Below are 23,925 nucleotides of genomic sequence, written 5' to 3' on the forward strand. Positions count from 1 at the left end.
TGATGTATTTTTGACATTCAGTCTTTGGACTGTATATCAAAAATACACCTAGTTTTTCATGATGAGGCTGAAAGCACAGGCCCCCAGGTACAGTTTCGTACTTATCTATTTTTATACATAGACAGATAGACTTAATGTATGGGAATATTAAGTAAATTACGACATTACAGCCGCTTTAAAATAGACACACTTTCAATAACAACAACAAAAGCTTTGAAAGTAAAAAGTAGAATATTTCAATAAAAGCGAAGAAACAAATAAAACTAGCTCAACATATAATATAAAATAAACACAACAAATTAAAAATGTCTCCATATTTATTTTAGAGTGCAAAGTTTAGCAAACAGATCAGAAAGAGAGAAAATAAAAGATGCAAAAAAACAACCAAAAAAGAAATGTTGCTTATGGTTCAGGCTCATGCAGCAGGTCTAGCAGTGATGATCTGCAATATTTTCTGCGTGTGATTCTTTCAGGTCAGAGAAAACGCTCCCAGCAGAATATCCGGTGTGTGCTGTGGATATTTTGCAGTAGCAGAATTCAATGCAGGATGCAGCAGTGGTGTGGGTGCACTGCACACCCCACAGTTGTGTGAGATTATCCAAATCCAGCGTGAATGGGCCGACACCATTGTCCCAAACAGCAGCAGCAGCAGCAGCTTCAGTGGTGGCGGTGGTGGTGGTGATGTCACCAGGGGAAAGATGATGATACCTCCAAGTGCGATAGATTACAGCTGTGATGATGAGGCGGAGGGTCGCTATTATTTCATTTATTATCATTACATTTAGCCCATGCTGACAGGGGAGAGTGGAGGGAGAGAGAGAGAGAGCGAGAGGGAGAGGAGGGCCGGATTAAAACAAACCCGCTCTGTGAGCTGGTTTTAGTTGCCATGGCAACGATCATTACCTCGCACTTGGGAGAGCAGGAGCAAGGAGAGAGAGGATGAGGAGGAGGGGAGACGGGACGGAGGTATGGGATGAAGAGATGCAAGCAGGAGAGAGGACGCAGTTGGGGGAAAACAAAAAAAAGAAAAAAAGAGGAAATGTCAGATCCCAGGAAGTGTGCAGAAATGTCACAGAAGAGAGGGAGGAGGAGGAGGAGATGGGGTGTGCGGGGGAGTGTGATTCCTCGATGCCAGGGGGACAACTTTTTGAACTCGGGACCCTCCTCTCACTCAAACACGAAAAGATCACTCCCCAGCTAGAACCCAATCTCCAGGAAATGTCAGAGAGCCCGTCTCGTATTTGCCTGGAAGAGGTGGAGAAAAAAAAAAAAACCTAATTAAACGTCCAGATCCATTTGTTCCATTTTACGCTCGCTGGAGGACTTTGCGTTCAAAAATATCAGCAGGTGCTCGGCTGTTACGACAAAATCTGGTGAAAATGCAAAGTGTTGACAGTTCTGTATGAAGGTGTTGTTTAGAGGGGAAGATAAGGAGGAAGGGGTGGGGGGTGGGAAGGAGAGGAAAGCCCCATGTGGTGCTGCGGATGGAGGCCGTTGTCCTGGCGATCCTACTTCTATGGTGTGTCACATGACCCTTTGCCCAGCACACCTGCCCGAGAGAAATCAGTGGCAGTTTCTATGGCGACAGGGTCAGCAGTACGGGAGGCAGGATGGCTGCCAGAGGTGGTGGTAGGAGGGACTGTTGGTCTTGTACAGTGTTATTTTTAAACATAGCAGAGATGAGGTGATGGTTGCAGACCCAGCCGGGGCCCAGACTTCTCCACCTAACGGAGACATTTAAAGACTGCAGGAGGTGAGCTGGACAGGATCTTTTTTTAAACTGGGGACAGAAAGCAAGTCAGAGTGGGCCCATCAGAAATCTGAAATAAATAGCAAACCAATGTGTTTAACAAAATGGAACATTTGTAGGTTTGAATGATTTTTCATTATTTACAGTTATGTGGGAAAATAAGTAAAATCTGAAAAGAAAATCGGTTAAGTGCTATTGCACATATGTCATAAACCCATCTTTTTATAAACAGCCTATGTATCGCATTAAAAAAAACAAAACAAAACATGTATGCACACAATTTTATAGCCAACTTACCTAATTTATCTTTTATTCAAAACTATAGATGACAAGAAGGAAAAATCCTTTTAATCCCAGTTTTCACCTTTGCTCAAAGCTTCCCACCCATGTTCATTAAATTAAATTCCTATGAATATTCTTTTCCAAAGCCCGGCGACACTTCGAAAACATTTTAATTGTTCTGATGGTTTTAATTGTGGGCAGACCTCCTGCCTCCATAACCGTTTATTAGGAGACGTGGCTGCCTCGTTAACAATATCTTGGCCAAATTAAAGCACAGGTTTTAACCTCGGAGTGATGGAGATGGCAATGACTTAAAATCAGTGTCTCGCACTTCCTTTGTTATAAGTTCAGCTTTGTGAGGACTTAGAACGTAGAGAATGTACTGAACTTTAAACTTTATGGATCTACTGTATAGGCGTCAGACCCGCTTTTTCTCCAACAATATCCATAATTGGTTGCTTTCATGCAAGAACACAAATGTGTGGTGGGCCTTAGGTCGGCCTATCAAATTTCAGGAGGTTTAGAGCCACCCAAGGTATCCTCGTTCATAGCCACAACTCTGCACACTTCCAGCTATGTAGGGGACTCTCCAGAAGGAATGGGGCTGTATGGCGCTGCAGTTCATAAATGTAAAATTCTTGGGGTCATTGGGGTAAACATGCTTCGGCTAGCAATTCTCATCATGTGCTCTGGTTTCAACAGTGTGGATGCTTCATCTAAGGACGTAGATGGGTCAAATGCTGATATCCACACTCACAAACTTTCAGCATTCTTCCTAAATCCAGGAGGGCTCAGCATGTCCCGCTATTAAACTGTCAAGTGGATTTTGAAGACTTGAAACACCTTTTTCTGTGACGTTAAACACAAGGGTGCAGTGCAGCCCTAGTTGTCCCTTGGACAATGCTCAAATCACACCGTCTTTCATTTAAGTTCCTTGTGTGCTGTGAAGACAATAAAATGTAAAATAAGAAGTCCTGAAGCTAGACTACGTAATAAACTCCTGTCTCTCTGTGTTTTAGTGTTCTGATGGAAATTCAACCCAGGAGAACTCCTCCCTGAAGCGCGTAGCCGTGGTTGAAGACTTCTTTGACATAATCTATGCCATGCATGTGGAGATGGGCGCCGATCCCGGCAGAGCACCCAAACATGCAGGCCAAAAGAAGACCTACAAAGCGGTGAGTAAACACAACCAGGTGCCTGCAAGGTGCAAGTAATCATGCTGCTCCTTGCTGATAGTGTGTGGGCTGACAGTAACAGCAGCCAAATATTATATGAAGTCAATATAAACTCGGCAGTATTAACATCATATTTTATTTCCTCTTGTCTCCTCCGTTTCCTTACGACGAGCAGTAGTGCTGCTGTCGGTGGTGGGAAACAGGAGAGTGAGCATATTCAGCTCAGAAAAATGAGGGGTTGTGCACATGTTGAAGTTTGCAAGCTCCTAAAAAATTTTATTAACAGAAATATGTTTATCAGATTCCCCGTGCTTGTCTTTAAAGGTATTTTAAAAGCTGTAAAGACAAAGTGCAGCTGAGGCCAGTGTGAGTGTGTTTAGTTTTTATTTTAAATATTTGGTCAGTGAGTTTTGGATGATTCAAGTTTTGACCACCAACATCAACAAGATTCATCCTCTGGGGAAAAATTATGCTGAGACATGCAACATTCCTTTCACTAGCTGTAACAGGAGTAATAGATTACATCTTCCAACATGTCCTGGGACTAAAAGATCCCACATCAACGAACCTTACACCAAATGCACAAACAACAGAGTCTCATGGCAGCTGGTTCTTGTGCAAATGCATGAAGTGAAGAATTTGCCACTGTGCAGAGCCAAAAAATCCAAATTTTAATGCTGAGGCTGGTCGAGGTGCATTCATTTAGGCACTTTTACATGTAACTGATACACTGCTTTGTCTCCTGTATACTTTTTGTTTTTATTTATTGTTTGATCAGGATTAGGGTTTAAAAGGAATCTGTTCACTTAAAAAAAGAGTTTTTCTGCAGAATTAAACACACATTAAGCAGCTCAGTTTTCTGAGGGTTTTGACCCATCGCGAGATGACGACACTGCACATTTTACATAAATTTATTCACAACGCTGTCAGAGATAATTACCTTAACAAATTGCTTGTGTTTCCGTGGGTGGACATGTTAAAACGACCCTTTCATGTTGTTGTTTATGAACATATAAAACATAAAGAAGCTTATATGATATATATCCAATATACATCCAATGTCACTTTAATTCATGAAATTTTGTACAAGTATTTGTAGTTTCAGAGAGTCACTCCTGTTTCTGCATCATTGTACAGCACACTAAGTAAAAGTAAAAGAAAATACTAAATAAAACCAATCAACATGTAACATCAGTGCCTTCTAAAAACCTGCAGCTAGCAGGCACTGGCATAGCGATTGATATACTCTCTAAACTGTAGCCAAGTAGGCGTCCGTAAAGCGTTACAAACTTGTTTTTTCTTTTATAGCATCGACGTAGTCGTAATGCACTGCACATCCATGATTTCTGAGTGGAAACGCACAAATTTTCACTCAAGCCTGCCTGCATTTAGTTTGCAATATCTGACTGTGATTGTTGTGCTAGCCACAGCGTTTTTTTAACATTTGAAACCCGTTGTGATTCTGAGAAAACAATACAAATAAAAATCTAAAATCTAGATATAATCTCCCTCCACTGGTGAAAAACTGTGAGGCCTGCAAGTGTACAGTGTAACTTTTCCACCATTGTGATTAAACTACTTGGGAAGATGTAGAGCACTTCATGTAGTGCTGGGTAATGCGAACTCATTTGTGCGTGAAAAGTATGAAAATGCACAATTCATAATAAAGTTTCTTCAAAGGACAAAATAAATCTGTGCCTAATGCAGAAATATTGTGCATTACGCTAGCTCTAGCAGCTGTAATTTTTATCCAAAGTGAAGAATCATCTGTTTCTCACCTGAATATTTGCCTGTGGAAGCTCTTGGAAATATTGCATAACTAAAAACATATTTTTTTGGGAGACTATAAAAAGCGTGTTGACAACCTCTCTTTTCCTTTGTGTGAAATGTGGCCCAGAGTTGCAGAGAGCTTAAAATAATCCCAATGTGATTAGTGGATTTGAAAAGAAGAGGCAACAAGTGAAGTCTTTGTAGGGGGTCCCAGACTCTGATCATCCACATGGCTAAAGGCAGGAGAATCAAAGAAGGCCAAATTTTGTGAGTTTGGGAATCATAATATATATATATATATTTTGGCTTTAAGTAAACAAAGTCGATGCGGGGATCAAACCACAAATGTTTTTTTTCTACCACATTATTCATCCTTTTAGAACAAAGAGCTTCTGTTAGTTTCTGTTGCAGACTGAGGTGTGGTCTCGGGCCGTGTAAGCTGTCCTGACAAAATGAGGGGCTTTGTCTGCAGCCATAGAGGTGCAGCGGCAGCATTTGTGGCTGGGTGGGTGGATGGGGGGTTAGCAGGACGCTGGTACCCCTCCTCTTCTGCCATCCCCCCCAGGAATAAAAAAAAGTCACAAAGCCAGTTCCTCTTGCCCCGTAGAGAGGTCCTGTCATGTCTCATAGAGTGTACCCTTTTGAGCAGGCAGCATCACTGGGGCTGGGCATAATATGGAACTGTCACTGTGGCCTTCTGGGACGTGCACGCTCCTCTGGGTGGCCTTTCCCTCTCAGCTGCCTCTAGGGGCCGTGAGGGGTGGTGGGCACCCCCACTGCCTCTCCATGGTCACGTGAAGGTCGCATTTTACAGGGAAACGCCAGAGGGGGCGAGGAGGGGAGGGTGGCATGGCAGTGGGGACAAACAGGGAAGGAAGGCTGAACATGAGAGGAGAGGTGTAGATATGAGTTAGCCGCTCCCCAGAGAACAAGAAGAGAAAGGGAATCGGAAAAGATGAGCACCACTTGTGTTTTATGGTATCAAAGCAGGAGTACGGAGGGGGGCTGCAGCTGGAATTAGGCCATCCAAAAGCACCAGCGATCGCCTAGAGGGAGGATTCCTCCTCATGCCATGTCGAGATAACACATAATCACTGACCCCATGCTTTCACACATGCACGGAGGAATTTAAAAAAACAAAAACAAAAAAAACACCTGCACACAGTTTGAGTTCAGCCACAGCCTGAGCCAAATCTGCTAACCCGGTCTCCTCCGCTCGCTACCCCGGCACAGATCGCAGAGACCTACGCCTTCCTGCCCAGAGAGGCGGTGACTCGGTTCCTAATGAGCTGTGGAGAGTGTCAGAAGAGGATGCACATTAACCCCAGCACTGCTGAGTTCAAAGGTAAAGGCACACACTAACCCAGAGACATCATTAACTGATGCACTATTTTTGAGATCAACCTTTAAGAGTTGTTAATGCTCAGACGCTTTGACACACTGACATGGAAAAGAGCTAATTACTATCATGTGATCATGATATTCTTAGATATACTGTGGTTTATCACATAGGACAGAGATAAGATAGAGGGGGTTGGCATCTGGATGACAGAAATTATGCTACATTGTCCTGTCAGACACTAAATATGAGCCGATATGATCTGAGGGATTTGTACTTTGAAGAGTTTTGAATCAAACCCTCATTAATAAAACATATGTGTGTATCCATCACTGACATGATGTAACAAAGACTCAAGAGGGCCGGCTCTCTGGGACCATACACAGCCTCTAAAATGATCACAGAGTTCCTCTAGTGGTTGGTGTGGAGACTGCAGGCAGCTTGCCAGACACATTGTTTGGTTTCTGGTGTTAAACACAGCAGAGACTTGGATTTCTTTTGCAGGGTATTGAAGCAACTCTGCTGTACACAAAGCATTTGTCTGCACGATTAACTGAGAGCTTTTAGAACTTCTCCACAGAGGGATTCAGTAAAGGGTGAAAAGCCAGTCCAGTCTTTGTGCTAGTTCTTCAAAACTATAAGAAAAAGAGATGATAGAAAGATAAAAGAGGGGGGTTCACTGTGTTTGACAGTGTATAAAATGAAAAGACTTTAAGAAGGGGTCAGAGTGAAAGGTGACAAATTGTATTAAAAGAAATTCAACAAGACCTGAGGCTGTTTCTAGCCAGAATAGCATATTTGCAATGAAAATGAATATTAATAAAACCAATAAACTTTATTTTTTAAGTCCCAGAAAGCTGTCACTGAATATAACAAATGATGCTAAAACTAACTCGTGTACAGAAAGACAGTAGTTTTCTGTTTTAAAATATTCTAAATTCCAGCAGGTGAGTTGTTTTTTTGGAAACCGTGCAGTTTTGTTGTGTTTTATTTTTCTTTCCCATGTTTTATAGTTGTTTAGCTAAGTAAATATTCTGTCAAGAGACAGACACTAACTGCTAGTGCTGCAAACTGCAGTTGTTTATGTGCTGATCTTATTTCTGTTGTAGTTTTTGAGAATGTGGTATCGTTACAGCTGACTGCATTACACCGTGAGGTTTTTCTGCTTTGACGTCCACCTTAGAGCATCACAGACAGAGATATAAAATCACAGAATCTGAGCTGACCCAGTGTAAAAGCATGGATCTATCGCGCTTTTCTCTGATACAGTTAGAATGGTAGATGTTCATATTAAATATGGCAGAAATTTTAAATATTAAGTATGCTGTATGCACAAGTAATCTCTGTGAGCAAGAAGCTAAGGTTTCAGGCTCCTTTAAACACTCTGTTACTCACAGTTTTTTCTACTCTTGGCTCTCTATGATGTCATTGAGAGGGAAGATCCCTAATATGGTCATCTCAGCGCCACATGGTGCAAATTTCTGACTTCCCAGTTGTAGCTTTGAACTGAAACACCCCTTAAGTCAGACTTCCGACTCAGAAAGTCAGAGCAGTCCCACCAACCCGAACTCAAAAATGTAAGATGGCAGCAATTCACATGAACAGCGGTAAAACTCTAAAAGAAGTCATCTGTACAGCCACTGTTGTGTGTTTGTGACTCACTAAATAAGCCATACACAGAGCACTGATAAGGCTCTACCCATGACTGTACTTTATCTGTGTTTTTAAACACAAAAAAACATTGTGCTGTTTTGCTAGTGATGCATGAATGGCTGAACCTTGCTAAGCAGCATTTGCTTTTTCAAATTTGCTGCTGGAATGCTCTCAACTAGGGAGTAACGTCATTTCCAGCTCTGAAATCAAACCTCTGAGTGAAATGAAACGCAACAACAGGTCTGCCTGTGAATGCAGAAGCTCCACCCACCCAGTGTTCAAAACAAACTTTTGCGAGGGGCAACCAATCAGAAGAAAGCTAGTTTAAAGGAGTGGGGAACTAAAATAGCAAAGTAAATATACTTCAAGTACCCCATGTAAGAGTGATGTATTAATATGGGCTCAGTAGTAACTCATTAATGAATATTTTATAGTGTGATCACATATTTTATATTTCAAAGTAGCAAGTAAGTAAATGTAGTGGAATAACTAATAATTAGTGTATAAATATTAAATAGTATAAATATTAAAGCACCTCAATATTATCATTACAGCAGCAACACAATTATAATAATGACTAGGTTACCTTAATTCATGCTTGTACTGTAATTACACAATAAACTGTATGTTTGTTATGCTTTCCTTCACCAGAGAACGACAGACCGACCTCGCTGGTCCCGGACCTCATCGATTACAACATGCCTCTGACTGCCACCTACCTGAAACAAATGAAACTGCAGTGCATGACTGCCACTGAAAGGGTAAGTGCCTCTCTCTCTAAGTGGATCTTTGTGAGGTGTGGGGAGAGATAAAAGCTTTTCCACCCCAGGTATAATTGCGCCGACTGCACGAGTCACCTCGTTATTTCCTTTAGAGGCTGCAGGGAGAGATGCTCTGTATGGGGAAAATGGGACGTAATACAAAACATCAGAGGGGGGGAGCAGCCCAGTGTGAAATGAGGATTAGTAAATCTGTGGTGACGTCATGTGAGAGACCACTCCCATGTGTAGCTGTGACAGAAACACTCAGGAACTGCTGCCACTAAAGTGCAGGGAGCGGCACTTGATGCTGATAATGTAGACCTCACTCACGCATAATTAGGATTATCCGGAACAATGACCCAGACTGTGATTCGCAGGTGAGTACAAATTAACAAACGCTCAGACTGTTGGTCGCATCTGTGCGCAGACAAGAGTGTGAGCAGGCCAATAATTTAATTATTAACCATCACAGAGGTTTATTTCAGCATTGTAGTAATTTGTTCCATATCTGTGCAGCACGGGTTTTGGAGCTCAGAGCAGCAGCTGTTCCATAATGCAGCAGATCACAAGTAAATTCACGACTGTGTGTTTAGTCTGTTGGAGCTTCACTTCTCAGCTGCCTGCACGCTGTTTTGCAGAACTTTGTTGGCTGCTAACATTCATCCCTCACTTTCTGTCTGGTAAAGAAACAAACGGCAGACATAATGAGTGAAAAAACATGCGGCAAACCCGAGTCTTTGGTTTGTTTTCCACCCTTTTTATCTTACTGTTGTGCTCTTAAAGAGGCCATTTTGGTTTGTCACAGGCCTCCAAATATAAACAGAAACTCAATGGTCTGCCATTAAATAGTATTCTAGGTGTGTTTCTTAATTGTTAAGTTGGTAAAATACAAGATATTTTGGATTGAGGTTGAGATATTTGCACCAAAGACAATTTTGATTTTTTTTTTGCAGATCTCTGCAGATTTCTGTCCATCTTAAGACAAACATATCTGCAAGCTTTCATCTGTACTGTAAGCTTTACTATCTTCAAAGAGTGATGCATCTTATCTACAACTCGTGAAGTGAGCCTCAGTTTTAAAAGTTAACCTTGCCTCTCTTTAAATTATGTATCTATTTCTAAGCACAGACATTAATGATGCTACACATTCAGCTACTTAGAAACATGTAATTAGGAACCCTTTCTCCCACCCCCCCCTCTCTCTTTGATGCTCCACGGCTCACTTGGTGCCTAATAGAGCTGTCACTGAGCATTTTGGTCCTCCACGAACCCCCTAACAGAGGGAAGGCTGCGTATTCCCAGGAGTTTAGGCCTATTTGTGTACTCGTGTGGGGGGGAATGAGATGACGAGATGCGCTTCTGCTCCGTTCACGACACACATTGGTAGTTGTGCTCCCTCTGAGTGAGACACACGACAGCGTGCATGCAGGTCATTTATGCGAACATGAATTAAACCGGCCTGGGTCGCTCTTTGAAGCGCAGCTTTGGTATGAAATGTAAATAGGATTCATGCATTTAGTTTGGAGCCAAAACTCAGGACAGTCTGTGAATAGTTTGAGAGATTATTTAGCTCTCCTTCGCTTAATCCTCACCCTCGTGGCTTACTCATGTTTGTCTTACGCTAGAACAAGCTTCTTCAGGATTTCTGCATAACACAGTTAAAAATAGCAGTGCTCCAAGAAACATATTAGTTAAAAGAGAGAGAGTCTCCTGCTTTATTCTTCTCTTTGATGTCATCACTTTTTAGCCAAAAAATATCCACCAAAAACGTATGAACTGGAAACTGGTGGCTGTGATGTTTCCTCTGAATATTCTGGGCTCAGTGAGACCTCGCTGAAAGAATTTATCCTTCAAGTGAACAAATTTATGTATTTATATGTGCAATTCTAGTATTTTTAATCATAAAAACGCTTCCTACAGGAATGTTTACAGGAATTGGTGCAGCAGTGATAATAAAAGGTTGTGTGGGATCATTTATACATGTTGTACGTATATTTTATTTTAACATACGTACAACTCTGATGTTATTGGAATTAGTCAAGTGTTGGTAATTATTTGATAATAAGACTTCCTAAGCACTGTTGATATATTTCTGCAAAAAAATATTTCGAATTTTTTAAATATAATAAGGCGTTTGTTCAGATTTAGTTTGGAACAGAAACATGGAAGCAACAAATGACAAAAACAGTATGATGTAACATGATAACACCCATTTATCCCATTAAATTATACTGTGATAAATTCACACTTTAAGCATCTTTTTTTTCACAGTATAGCTACTTTTAGCTGTTAGATTTCACCAAAAATAATTCCTAACGCCACCCTAATGGGAATTTTTTTCCTCCAGCTGGAAATGAACCTGAGACTTTTTTGTTCTCAAGTGAATGCGTTAACCTCTGCACTATGGAGACACTATAAGTGCAGCTTTTATAATATTAAATAAAAAAACATTTGTTTTGTAAGCTCTAAACATACTAGATATAATTTGTTTGTATAATTTTCCGCATTCAGTTCCCTTTTGTACAAGCATGTTTACAAACTGTGATTAATGACGCTGGAATATTTTTGGATCTCTGTACTGGATAAAGGAAATGGTATAGGTATGATAAACACAAATAAAGCCATTAAAAGGTATTCCTGTATAAAATATAATGGGGTCATAAATGACTCCACTCAGTCATTTTCAACGCTTTAAGCTTTAAGCTTTAAGCATTAAGCATTAAGCAATTTAAATGGCCATCATTTTGCAAAAACAAGGATATTATCTGTGAAACCCCCCCCCCCCCCAACATAAATATAAAGCCTAACATTAGCTTCATATAGAAACTGAAGGAAGGGCTAACACAGGGCGAAGCACATATCGGTTTGTGATAAACTCGGTCGGTGTCAACCTGTCCCTTAGCAGCAAAAACTGTAATCAAAGTTGTCAGAACTGTGAGGAATCACTCCACGCCCTCTTCCCTCCTGTTCACTTCGCTTTTCCACTCTCACGCCGTCTTTCTTTCACGCCGCCTCCCTTCAGGATGATAGTTCGGTGAGCAGCGAGGACATGAACAACGCTGAGCCCACATGGGTCGCAGCTGAGCAGCCCCCAGTGCCTGAGTCGAGCCCACCGAATGGAGACAGGGTCAGCAACCCGGCAGCCACCATTAAAGAAGAAGACGGTAAGTGTCTACAAACCGTCGCAGCACAGTCCTCTCTTATCTCAGCATCATACTGTGCGCTGTGATTTTTTTCCCTTTTAGCTTTATTTACATCTGGAAGGCTACAGATTGGTGTTATGCAGGAAACAGCTTGCCTTGTTCTTAGCGGACTAATCCACATAAATCCAGTTTTACAGGGGGTGGGACACCACCGCAGCCCCAATCCACTCGTCACCCCTCTCCCTCAGAGCTTACAGAAGTAGGACAAAGGCCGATGTTAACCTTCACAGATTAGGAGGGAGAAAAAATTGGGGCAAGTCACTGAAAGGGATTGATTCTGTGTTTCGCCAAACCTAGGTGTGACACGTGCAGGGATCTTAGCAGTAACTTGCTTTAAAAGCTGCACACACAGCAGGAAGAGAAGGCTCGCCCTCCCCCCATTGGTCCCTCCTCGTCCTCATCTCTTTCAGTTTTTTCCCCCTGCAAAACTCTTAAGATTCCCTCCTTTTACCTTAACTTTCATTTGTGGTGACAGTTGACCCCATTACACACTTCCTTCACAATTTCATTATGCACAGCACGAGGCAGGAAGTCCCCTCTCCTACTCCAACTCCCACTCTAAAATCTATTCCAGTAAACAGCCCCACATTAATGCTAAATTATGAAAACATCTGCACAGCTCATCTTCGTGTCTGCGTCTGTGTCCCTTTCCCTCCCCTCTGCCAGATGACGACTCCTCAGAGAGCGGCAGCGCCAACGGGCTGCCGGCTCTGACCTCCCCGGAGGTGCTAGCCATGGGTGGGAACGTCCCAGATGGTGGGGCATCGTATGGGGAGGTGGCGGAGAACGGGGTGAGCGCTCCCCTGGACTTCAGCACCACTTCATCTTCATCCTCCTCGGAGGATCAGCAGCCGGTGAATCTGAGCGACAGACTGCTGCCAGCGGGGAGCTCGCCACCAAACTCCTACCCTGCAGACCCCAACAGGAAGTACCCCATAAAAACAGAGTACACCAACAAGGTAACAGCAGAAACATGATCTGCACTGATCATGATAAACTCCTGTGTGTCTGTGTAATCCACAACAATGGATTTCTTTGTGTGTTTCTCTGTGTTTAGTCCCCTCCGTACAGCTCAGGAAGCTATGACTCTGTGAAAACTGAACTGAGCATGAGCGCAGAGGACCTGACCTCTGGTCGAGCACAGATAATTGACGACGATGACGACGATCACGATGACCATGATGACAGCGACAAGATTAATGACGCTGAGGGGCTGGACCCTGAGAGACTTAAAGCCTTCAATGTAAGTAATATTTGCAGCAGACCTAAATTAATATAGACGGAAAATACAGCGCAGAGCTGTTCATCAGCCTGTCAGCACAGATGTTAAATCATATGTATTATTACTCTGCGCACATGCTATTCTTTATTGCTTCGCTACATATTGAATCAGTCTCACTAGACGACAGCCTATGGTTTAATGATGTGTTTCCAGCCCGACGGGTTCTAGTTTTTGTATTTTTTTCAGTAGGTTTTATTTTTATTCAGTTTAATAATTTTTGCTTTCAGCTTAGTTTAGTTTGAAGTGAGGTAAATAATGTTTAGTTTTAATCATTGTTTTTTATTTTTGTTTTTGTGATATGGGCAGTATTTGTCAGACAGAGATTTAAGAACATCAGAAGAATAATATTTTATTTTATTTCCCACATTCAGGTTCGGTACCTTCTCTTTAATTTAAATGACAGGGATTTTAGTAATTAAATGAATTTTTCAGATATGGAACTTACGTCAGTTCACTGATTGGTAGCAAATTTGTCTTTTGCAACAAAAACTCATTAGGTCCATGTGCACTTTTTAAACCTCAAAGTCTGCCTCTGAGGACAAAGATCAGCAAAGATGCACTTGGAACAAACTGATCAGCAGTAAAACAGAACACCTTATTGCTTAACAATAACAGGAGACCTTACACAATAACTACACCATAAACTGTTCTCAGAATAAATAAAGATGAATATGAAATAAATAATTTGACTGTACTCGTCATATCAGGTATGTACAAACAACATAATGATAATTTGACCTGTTTAAATGTCACGTGATCTGGTGTGTGTCTTCTGATTGGTGGTGTTATGGACACAGTGGCTTTTGCTTTTAGGGGTTTTTGCCAGCAAATCAAGTTTTAGGAAGAGGCTCTGTGTGGAGGGTCTGATTATCTTCAACTACATGCTGAAAGCTTTCACTTGATATTGTTATCTCACTTGTGACAGAGGTGGAGTTTAGAGGATTTAGTTACCAATAATAATCTTGTTTTCAGCTATATAAATTTATTTGTAATATATGTTCTGTATTTGCTCTTTTTATTGTGAAAACAAACAAATAACAAAAGATGAATCATGATAATCATGACCCAAAATATTTGTATTAGTACTCTTATTAAGTGGCTTCGTGGTGTAGTAGTTTTTCACATTTTCTTAACAAGCAAAAGACCCCTGGTTTGATCTCAGGAGGAGACAAAAGTCTCTAAAAACTCAAATATGTGGAGCTACCTGCTGTGGTAATGCCTTGTGAATAAGGGAGCAGCTAAAAGTAGCTTGTTAAGTAAATAATAATGTGGTGGTAGTAAGAAGGGTTGATAAAGGTATCAAAGAAGAAATAGACTGACAATTGATATTTTGAAATGCAATTTTATGTGATACAGAGGGGTCTCTGCAGGGTTTGGAGCTCATTACACCACAGTTTCTACTGGTGCGGTGGAGGTGGGTGTGGGGCATAATATTTACAAGTTTTCTAGATGGGAAGAATTTGCATATACAAGCTTGTTCCAAACTATCCTATTTACTCTGTGAAATCCATTTTCTGTGCATTTCTGGTTTGAAAAGAAACCAGTAGAATAGCAAAAGTAGACTTCCAAATATGCCAACACAACCAGAAATATTGCCCTGGATTTGAGCAGTGACTCAATTTCCATCCCTCCTGTTGTCATCACCTCCCCCTCCCTCTTTATCCTCTCTTCTTCCACTCTACCTCTACTGCCCCCCAACCTCCTCCCCTGCCTTTCCTTCCCTCTTTTGTTTGACTCTCACACCCCTCTCTCTCTCTCTACCCTGCACCCCCACAATTTTTTCTGCTCTACATCCCTTGCCTCCCCTCCCCCTTCTCTATATCTCTCTCTCTGTCAGATGTTTGTGCGTCTGTTCGTGGATGAGAATCTGGACCGCATGGTGCCCATCTCCAAACAGCCCAAGGAGAAGATCCAGGCCATTATTGAGTCCTGTAGCCGCCAGTTCCCAGAATTCCAGGAGCGCTCCCGCAAGCGCATCCGCACCTACCTCAAATCCTGTCGCCGCATGAAAAAAGGCGGTTTTGAGGTACAAAGTGCCCCCAGATTAAGTGTTTTCTACTCAGCTCATAACTATTCACATTCATAATGAAAACCTCTCACTCGCCCCACTGCCAGATACGACCAACACCTCCCCACCTCACCTCTGCCATGGCCGAGAACATCCTCGCTGCCGCCTGCGAGAGCGAAACCCGAAATGCTGCCAAGAGGATGCGGCTCGATGTCTACCAAGCGACGGTAAATGTCTTGGCAGTTGGTGTTTGTGAATCTGCCCAGCAGGGATTTGGGAATGTGCTCGGCTGGCCATGCGTCATTAACAGCAGACTGCACAACACAAAATCCAATGTTCTGCCTAAACTGAAAATATTTAATTTCTTGTAGGATGAGCCAGCCTCTATTGACAAACCCATCTTGAGGGACCCAGCCCCCGTGGCTCCTTCGGGATTTTCCATTTCCAGTGCAGCTTTTGCCCAAGACCAGCTCTACACCAACGGAGGCCTCAATTATAACCTGCGGGGATATGGGACGGTCGGCAGCACCCAGCAGAACTCTGATGCTGCGCAAACCAACGGTGAGTCGCTTTCATTGGATTACATCATCTGCCTCGATAACGTGTAAAAGAAAGGGTCGAAAGGAAACCCACAGTATTTAAGAGACTGTATTTATTGATCTAGATATAAAAGCTAGTGTAAAAATACATGTATTCTTTGTTATGGCCAGCAGGGGGCATCACCTCTGGTTAGCAAAAGGAGCTCACATTGTATAGAGGCCTTTGGGAAAAATTACCCTACTTCTCACTTTATTTATGAGCCTCATAAACACTTTACCAGTAAATTTATAGTCTCAATCATTAGTTCCAAGTCTTGTTTGATAAAACATAATCTTCATTTTGTAAACTGGGGTTTACTTTACAGTAAAATAGACAATAGAGTTTGATGTGGTTTGGGTGTGGCCTTCTTACAATCAAATGTTACCATATAAGAGTTCATCGACTTTGGTTTCTCTCACCAGGTTTTAAACAAACAAACAAACAAACAAACAAACAGCCAAAAACAAATTAAAAAAACAAACTTTTTTATATGCTGCATGGCTGGTCCATTCACACTGAAAAACACATATTCCACATTTTGTAGACTTTGTGGTAATGAGGCTGAATTTTTGTATGGCTATCTGTATTCTGTCATTAATGGAATCCTTGGTAATCAATGGCAAAAAGACTTCTGCAACACATTTGCTAAGATTTACCAAAACTACCTAACATTTGTACTTTTACTTTCGTCCTTTGTGAAATAAGCAGCAGCTCAGAAGCCTGCTTTGTGACTTCTTTTAATGTTCACCACCCTGCCTGAAATAAAACAGTGTGACTTGGTAAGATTAGCATATAGATAATCTGAGACCTGGTGAGTTATTCTGGTGATAACGCCTTTCACCAGGAGCTTCCAGTTAGCCAGAGGATATCTAGATAAAGACTTCCTCTTCCAGTCACATGGACTCAGATACATTTAAAAAAGCTAATAATAATAATCTGTGCATTGATATGCATTGATACATAACATACTCCCATAATTTTCTCTTTAATTTCTCTGTTAAATACACTGAAGTGATTCCACCCTGATACTCTAAAGGTCACTTCTTCTTCCCTTAGACCAGCGATGTCAAACTAATTTTACATTGTGGGCCACATATAGCCCATTTTGACCTTAAGTGAGCTGGACCATTGAAGCTCCTCTTTTTGTCAGTATAAAGAACTTTAACTGTGCATTGAATCCCTCAGTTATCGACAAATAAGAAAAAAGTACTTCAACAGCATGTTTCAGTTTTTCTACATGATAAAGAAATACTTTTATAGTATATATGAAATCTGGCAGCGTGACTTTTGGGACTAAATTGTAAGTAATAACTGCCCGATCGGATCTAATAATGAAACAAAGTTTTTTCTTGTTTTTTTAACCTCTGTTTTTTCTTTTTCTTTTTAAATTGTGTGGAGCCACAAAATAGAAATTTCTATTGTAGGTATTGAAAAATATGAAACTTCTCAGTCATTTAAATGTTTATGTATTACTTCATTACTTTGATGTAGTATGAATGACTCTGGAGGTTTTCATCAGTAGGAAAAGCTGTAAAATTCATGAAAATACACTTAAAAGTCCAAAATCTGTGCCCTTCTTCATATTTTCCAAAGTCATCTTGTGGGCCGTATTGGAGTCTTTGGGTGTTCGATTCTGGCCCCCGAGCCTTATCTTTGACAGCCATGCCTTAGATCTACAGGTTTATATTGGGACATAATGTGTCAGTACAAAAGCATACACACAAAACTTACATTTACACCAAATCACGCAGGCTATAATCTGCAGTATTTCCCATTTGAGAACTCACTGTCAGCAGTTCTCAGGCCACATCTTCATCATTTCATTCATCCATTTTATTCTTATCTCCTTAACTGAGATTTCTTTTTCTTGCTTACATGTGACTTTCAACCAGCCCTCTGACTAAACAATTATATCTGGGGGAGGACGGCTTCTTTACGTCTTCAAATCATCACTTGTTGACGCCCCCAGCTCTCACTGTACTTTACTTCGACGTCTTTACACTTTAACTGCCACTTCACCAGTTTCCATGGTTAGCCCGTTTAAAGCATCATTTTTGCTTATATAATAGAATAGACTGATTTTTTTCAGTGATTTATATTGTAAGGTAAAGACCCCGCAGTAATACAGAGAAAACCCCACAGTCAAATGACCAACCTCCCACTGGTGACAGTGGGAAGGAAGAACTTTCTTTTAACAAGAAGAAACCTCCAGCAGAACCATGCTCAGGGAGGGGCCGCTTTCTGTCGTGAACAGTTGGGGATTACAGATTTCTTTGGACTGTGAACCATCCAAAGCCACTTTAGTACGATTTAAAAATACAAAGATGAGGCTAGAAATGAACATAGAGCCACTTAAATGTATTTCCTGTATTGTCTGACTTCCCTAAAATATTCCGTTTGCCTCCGCAGGTCCCACAGATCTGAGTATGAAATCTGTCGGCCCAAACTCCTCCTCCTCCAGCGCCAACAGTCACGGTCAGGGAGGTGGCGGAGGCGGCGCTTCGGCTCAGCTCAGCCCTCCAGAGGTGACGGCGGTGAGGCAGCTCATCGCGGGGTACCGGGAGTCCGCGGCCTTCCTGCTCCGCTCAGCAGACGAGCTGGAAAACCTGATCCTGCAGCAGAACTGAGTCCGAGCCACACCGTGCCAGCTCCCTGCCCCCTCCTCGGCCTGTCCGTCTCGGGGCAGACTCTCACATACAAAGACACAGTTGTACACGAGTGATACTGCAGCGCACAGTGGGCCCTGTAGGTATGACACTTATCCCCACATGTTTATGTCTTTGGGCGGGCCAGAACATATCACAGGCTGAAAGATGTTTATTTATGCATTTGGTTCACTTTGACCTTATAGTGCCCTGTTATCTGTAGCCATTCATCCCATTCAATTCATCTTAGCACCTCAACCTCCATTTGTCTCAGGAAGCGATGATCTATGTGGAAAAAAAAAGAAAAAAAGGAAAAAGTGGTGCACAGACTGAGGTGTTGAATCAGCTTAACCACCGTAACGCCAAGTCAGCTCATTTGTGCAGACGTTTGGACAAATGAATAGTTTCCTAGCAGTGAATTAGCATCGTTATTTCTTTCTATTTGTGTGTAAAATATGCTGTACAGTGGCATGATTTGATTGGGTCATGTGAATCGAGTTGTTTCTAAATGATAACCGGATAACTGAAAGTCCACAGATGAATTGCTGCTAAAAGATGTGGCGACCTGCCACTTGACCTGTTAACCTCAACAGCTACTGTCGGATATGCTGACTTTCATATATATATAAATATATATATATATACTCCAAAAAAATAATAAGATTAAAAAATGTTACAAAGTAGAGCACGAAAATATCAGCAGTGACAGTGTTTGACAGTTTTCACCTGTAAAGTTTGACCAGAACAAGCAGATCCATCAGTGCGTGGTCAATATTATACCTCTGTTCTGCTCGGTCGGAGTGATTTCCAGACTACGAGACAAAGACTCATTACCCAGCGCACCTTTTTGTTTTCACTTATCCTACTATGAATATTTCTATCACGGGCAGTTTCTCATTACTCAAAGGGAAGGAGGCTTTTCGGAAGCCTGGGTATGCAAATTGAGGTCACAGACTCCTGTCAGGGAGAGAAAGGAGATTAATTTATTGTTTAGACTCTTGGTGTTATAACCAGAAAAGTGGAAAAAGGTGCAATATTGAAGATAATCGGTAATGGTTGCTGAAATGACTTGATGAGGCGTTCTAAGAGGGTTAACTACCCTTCCCTCTTGCTATAACTGTCAAGTTGTAAAAAGTAATGATATCCCATGCAGCATTGTAGCCAATTTCAATGTTGTTGTTTGTTGTGATTACTGATCTTTATCGCTAACCTCATAACTGAGGCACTTTCGTGTACTGGGATCAGTCAGTGACAAAAAAGGAAAAAAGGGACCTGGCAGAAAAAAACGGGACTTTATGTTGCACGTCTTTTTCAGGGGAGGGTCGGGTTGTTTCGTGGAAGAAGTGTTCAGTGACTATTCTTAAGTTTAGAAAGGGCACATAGAGCTCACACGCATCCATTAGAGACTGCGGCGGAGGCCGTGTGAGCGCACGAGCGGGCGGGATGTTCAGACAAAAAGAAAGTCCTTCGTCTGGGCGCGCGTCCGTCTGAATCGTCCCCTCTGACCCTGCATCACAGTCTCATTAAAAACACGTCTGAAAACACACAGTTTGAAAAGAAGCAAGAGACAATCTTTGAAAAAGATGTAATCACATCACAGTTTACTCTCCCAGCTCTCTGCTATGGTGTGTGTGTGTGTTTATGTTTGTGCATGTGTGTGTGGACTGAGGACACAAACGAGTACTCAAAGCCGATCAAGAGCACAGCCTCACAACTTTTAATGGTGAGTCACTCAGCACAAAGACAGTTCTGTATGTGTGTGTGTGTGTTTGTGTGTGCGTTTCTTTTAATCCTTTCTGTCGATGTTGACAGTGTGTTGATTTCCTGTTTGTGTATAAGTGGAGTGACCCAGTTTGTAAACAGCATCAATCTGTGACGATTTAATTCAGTAGGCTGAAACATTCCAGACAAAGACTCTTCGAGCAGCCGAAAGCGGCTCGCACCTTACTGATTTGTCAAAGTTTAGAGAGCTATATTTCTGTATGTATCACAAATCCTATCACATGTATCATTAATCAGTCTCTTCGGGGTCATTCACCTCTTTCTCACCACCTGCAGGCCTGGCTAGTGATTCGGGACCTGCGCTTTATTACCATGTCATGATTGGGCTGCATTCACATTTACATTCACATTTAAATTCTATTATCTATTGCAAGTTTGGAAGCACTTTATAGCTCAGGATTAAGGTAACACAATGATTTGAGTGTGTTTTTACCTCATTTGAATAATTAGCTTCAGTTCTGACAAATGATTATAACAAAGGATAATCTGACATAACTCACAATCAGAGGTAGTTTTCATCAAAAAACAAAACAGCAGACAGCTCCTTTATCGGAGTTTAAACTCATCAGTGTGTTTGGTCCATCTGAGCGGTGTTTCATAACAGAGGAGAGAAGCAGGGCTTGTTATGAACGGCCTGAATAAGCCTTGTTGGAGACCATCCCTATAGCTAATAATGATCAGTCAGATTTCTTTCACTTATTCAGTTAAGGTCCCCAGGGTGCTGGAGCCTGTTTGAAGTGTCATACAGTGCTAACCACTGTGCTGCACCTAGTAAAGTCTTAGCTTTGGTAAAGTCTGACTTCAAATTTTAGTTTGATTAGTTCATAGATAAGAAAACAGAAAAGTAGCTGTAACGTTCGTGGCTGAATAACTGTGAAAGATATAATAAAGAGATTTAAAAGAAAAATTTCAGTAAAGTTGAAAAAAAAAAGGTTAGCAGTGGCCTCTGGGGCTGAAGAATGAAGTCGCAGTTCAAGAGCTGTTCTGTCTTTTGCCAAAGTATAGCAAACACTTTAAAAAATGACTGAAAAAACATCAAAGCTAATCACACTCAGCAGCCTGAAATTAGCAGAGAAATGTCTTCAACTTTTATATGTATTTATATGTAACATTATATATAATGTTTTCAACTTTTATATACTTTAGTTTTGGTTTTTCCTAGACATGTAACCAAGGAGCCAAATAGCTTTCAGACTTAATTAGTTAGACCTACAGCTGGCCAGAGCAATGAAATTGGTTATACAGCACTGAAGCTGGGCTACAGCTTCAGTGCTGAGCTAAACCTGCTTTTTACGGATTAGATGGTCATGACTGGCCGGCACAGGCAGAAATGGAAACATTTTAACCAAGTGGCAAAAATAGCAGAAGTGCCAAAAACTGCAGTTCCTCTAGTGACCACTTGAGGCTGTAAAGCTCAAAGTTAGGGGACATAATCAGAGTGTGCTAGGCCTCACCCTGACTAATTTGTGTTACCACCGTGTTTTTGCTGTTCGTGCCTTTTGTAGAATTTTTATTGGGAATATCTGAGACATTTTATTTTTTGCTGTGCAGTGCACATATCCAGAAAGTTTTTGATTGGCACGTTAAATTCTAGCGTTTTATTAACTAGATGAAAAGTGTGTTTATGCTTGGACTTATTTGGATGCAGTTTGTGTCCCAGGCTTGCTGATTTCTCAGCACTCTGCCTTCTTATCCACATACGATCACTTCTAGCTCCAAAAATTCCAACATATCTCAGCCAAAATGCTTGAACTGAGGCTTCACAAACCAGTTATTCAAATGAGAGCCATCTTTTATATGCAGTTTATGGTTTAAGCCTCTTTCCTAAAGGTGAATTTGTGATGTTGCTGAAACAGCCTTGGTTTAACTGGTCATCTCACTTTATGAAACACCCCTCTGGCCTCACACAGACATAATCATAGATGTACGGGACCTGAGTCCTCACACACGTCTTCCTCGTCTCCTCCAACCTGCTTGTTTGTTACTGTAGCCATAGCAGATCCTCCACATGTGACGCCTTGTTGAACCTCGTCCCATCTTCACAACCAAACATTTGCTTGCAGATCGATATTCTGTCTCAAGTCTACGCTGAGCAACATTTTAGCTGTGCTAGAGTTACTGTGATCAACGACAACCATTAGTTGTCATGTTGTTGTTTTTGTTTTGTTCCGTTTTGGTTTCTTTTGATAATGCCCAATGGATTTTCTCTTTGTATTGACTGGACAATGTAATCTATTGGTGTTGATTAAAATGCCCTGGTAGCTTGTGGATTGCTAAAGTGGTCTGATAAATGTACTGTATAGCTGTACAAAGAGTGATAAAAGATGTTTTAAACCTTTTCTTTTTTCTGTGGGTACAGCGCTGTTTAAAAAAAATCAAAGTGGTTTAGCCCTTGCCTGTTTTAACTTATCATTTGGTGGTGGTCTGTATTACTTCTATTGTTATTTATATTATTTCAATTGTTGCCTCTTCTGCACGGATAAGTGACTGTAGCTCTGTGCAGGAGGTTGTACTGTAAACCTGTGTGAAGCTTTGTATTTTTCCCCTCTGGTTTTGGACTCAGTGAAAGTGTGATGTTTACATGTACAGTTTTTCAGAATATTTTGCTTTTGTTTGTTTTTCGCGTTTTATTCCGACATATTTTTGCCTCTCACACTTATTCCTCTCCTTCTAATCTGTGTACATTTGCCCAGGTATTTTCCTTTTGTTGTTTCATTGCATCAAGTGCAGACGTGACCTCTTTGACTACCTGGTCACATGGTCAGAGTGTGCCGTGACAACTGGCTGCGGTCGGCTCGGCGTTGTGGTGGCTTCCAGCATTATAAAAGTTAATATTAAGTAAAACGGGAGCTTCGCAACTTCTCAAAGTGGACCAGCAAAGATTAATTAAGGATTTCGATTACTTTAATCAGCTGTTTTAAACTACTATTGTGGCCTAAACAGAGGACGATGGAGTGTAGGTACATTTATTTTGCTACATGAAGTGCTCATAATCTTTTAATATCCCGGCCGCGTTGTCAGGGAAAACTCCTTGTCCTTAACCCGACTGGTGTCCTGAAAGGTACACTTTGACCTGTTGTAATATCTCCTTGGTAACATAAAAGCCATTCCCCTCTCCTGGCCTTTTAAGGGGAACCCATAAACCTCAGGTAATACTGAATCTCCAAGTTTAGTTTTTATCCGCTGATTTCCTCTGAAATGAGATTTAAATCTCTTAACGAAAACCATTAACATTTATATGAGATGTCTATTGTTTTGTACATTTATCATTGTGATTTAAAAGTGGAGCTTTTTCCAGTACCTGTGACTTAATTTTTTGGAGTGTTTATAGGTATGGATATTTATTATTATATGTGAAACTACAAAAAGACAAAAGAAAAAGGTTGAACCTGTTTCATTTGTATGTTTCATGCAAAACTGTCCAGGTGAGATTCTCTCTGCCTCTTACATATCACTAATGAGGGACCTGTGTTTGTTTGGAAATAGCGCTTTTTCAGTGTTGCATCAACGCTATGAAAAAAAAAAACACCAGTGGTTTACCAACAGCAGAGTTGCAAGGCTCTCCTCTTCTCCTGAGATGTCAGTAATTGAATAAAACAGTGCGATGAGCTATCAAACTGAGACCTCGGCTCGTGGTGTTTTACTTTTTTTCTTTAATTTCTGCAAAAATAAAGAGTCTCAGTTCAGTTTATTTAT

General features: G+C 41.3%; 1 protein-coding gene across 2 annotated transcripts in view; it reads left to right on the forward strand.

The window, feature by feature from the left end:
- The window catches only part of nol4la (nucleolar protein 4-like a), a 34,430-nt gene extending 10,578 nt beyond the window's left edge, over window positions 1-23,852 (forward strand). Inside the window, exons 1-11 of one of the 2 annotated variants that reach the window (XM_005448479.4) lie at window positions 337-966; window positions 3,052-3,207; window positions 6,211-6,322; window positions 8,621-8,730; window positions 11,753-11,894; window positions 12,600-12,892; window positions 12,991-13,176; window positions 15,053-15,241; window positions 15,331-15,450; window positions 15,595-15,784; window positions 18,212-23,852. In XM_005448479.4, the coding sequence (XP_005448536.1) occupies window positions 940-966; window positions 3,052-3,207; window positions 6,211-6,322; window positions 8,621-8,730; window positions 11,753-11,894; window positions 12,600-12,892; window positions 12,991-13,176; window positions 15,053-15,241; window positions 15,331-15,450; window positions 15,595-15,784; window positions 18,212-18,429 (1,743 nt within the window). In that variant the 5' untranslated portion in view covers window positions 337-939 and the 3' untranslated portion in view covers window positions 18,430-23,852. Of the gene's footprint in view, window positions 1-336; window positions 967-3,051; window positions 3,208-6,210; window positions 6,323-8,620; window positions 8,731-11,752; window positions 11,895-12,599; window positions 12,893-12,990; window positions 13,177-15,052; window positions 15,242-15,330; window positions 15,451-15,594; window positions 15,785-18,211 lie in introns of those variants that run through there. The other variant, XM_003439107.5, reaches the window with a different exon arrangement.
- Window positions 23,853-23,925: the final 73 nt, after the last annotated feature.

The sequence above is a fragment of the Oreochromis niloticus genome, linkage group LG20 (assembly GCF_001858045.2).
Source record: "Oreochromis niloticus isolate F11D_XX linkage group LG20, O_niloticus_UMD_NMBU, whole genome shotgun sequence".
In the NCBI taxonomy this organism is placed as follows: Eukaryota; Metazoa; Chordata; class Actinopteri; order Cichliformes; family Cichlidae; genus Oreochromis; species Oreochromis niloticus.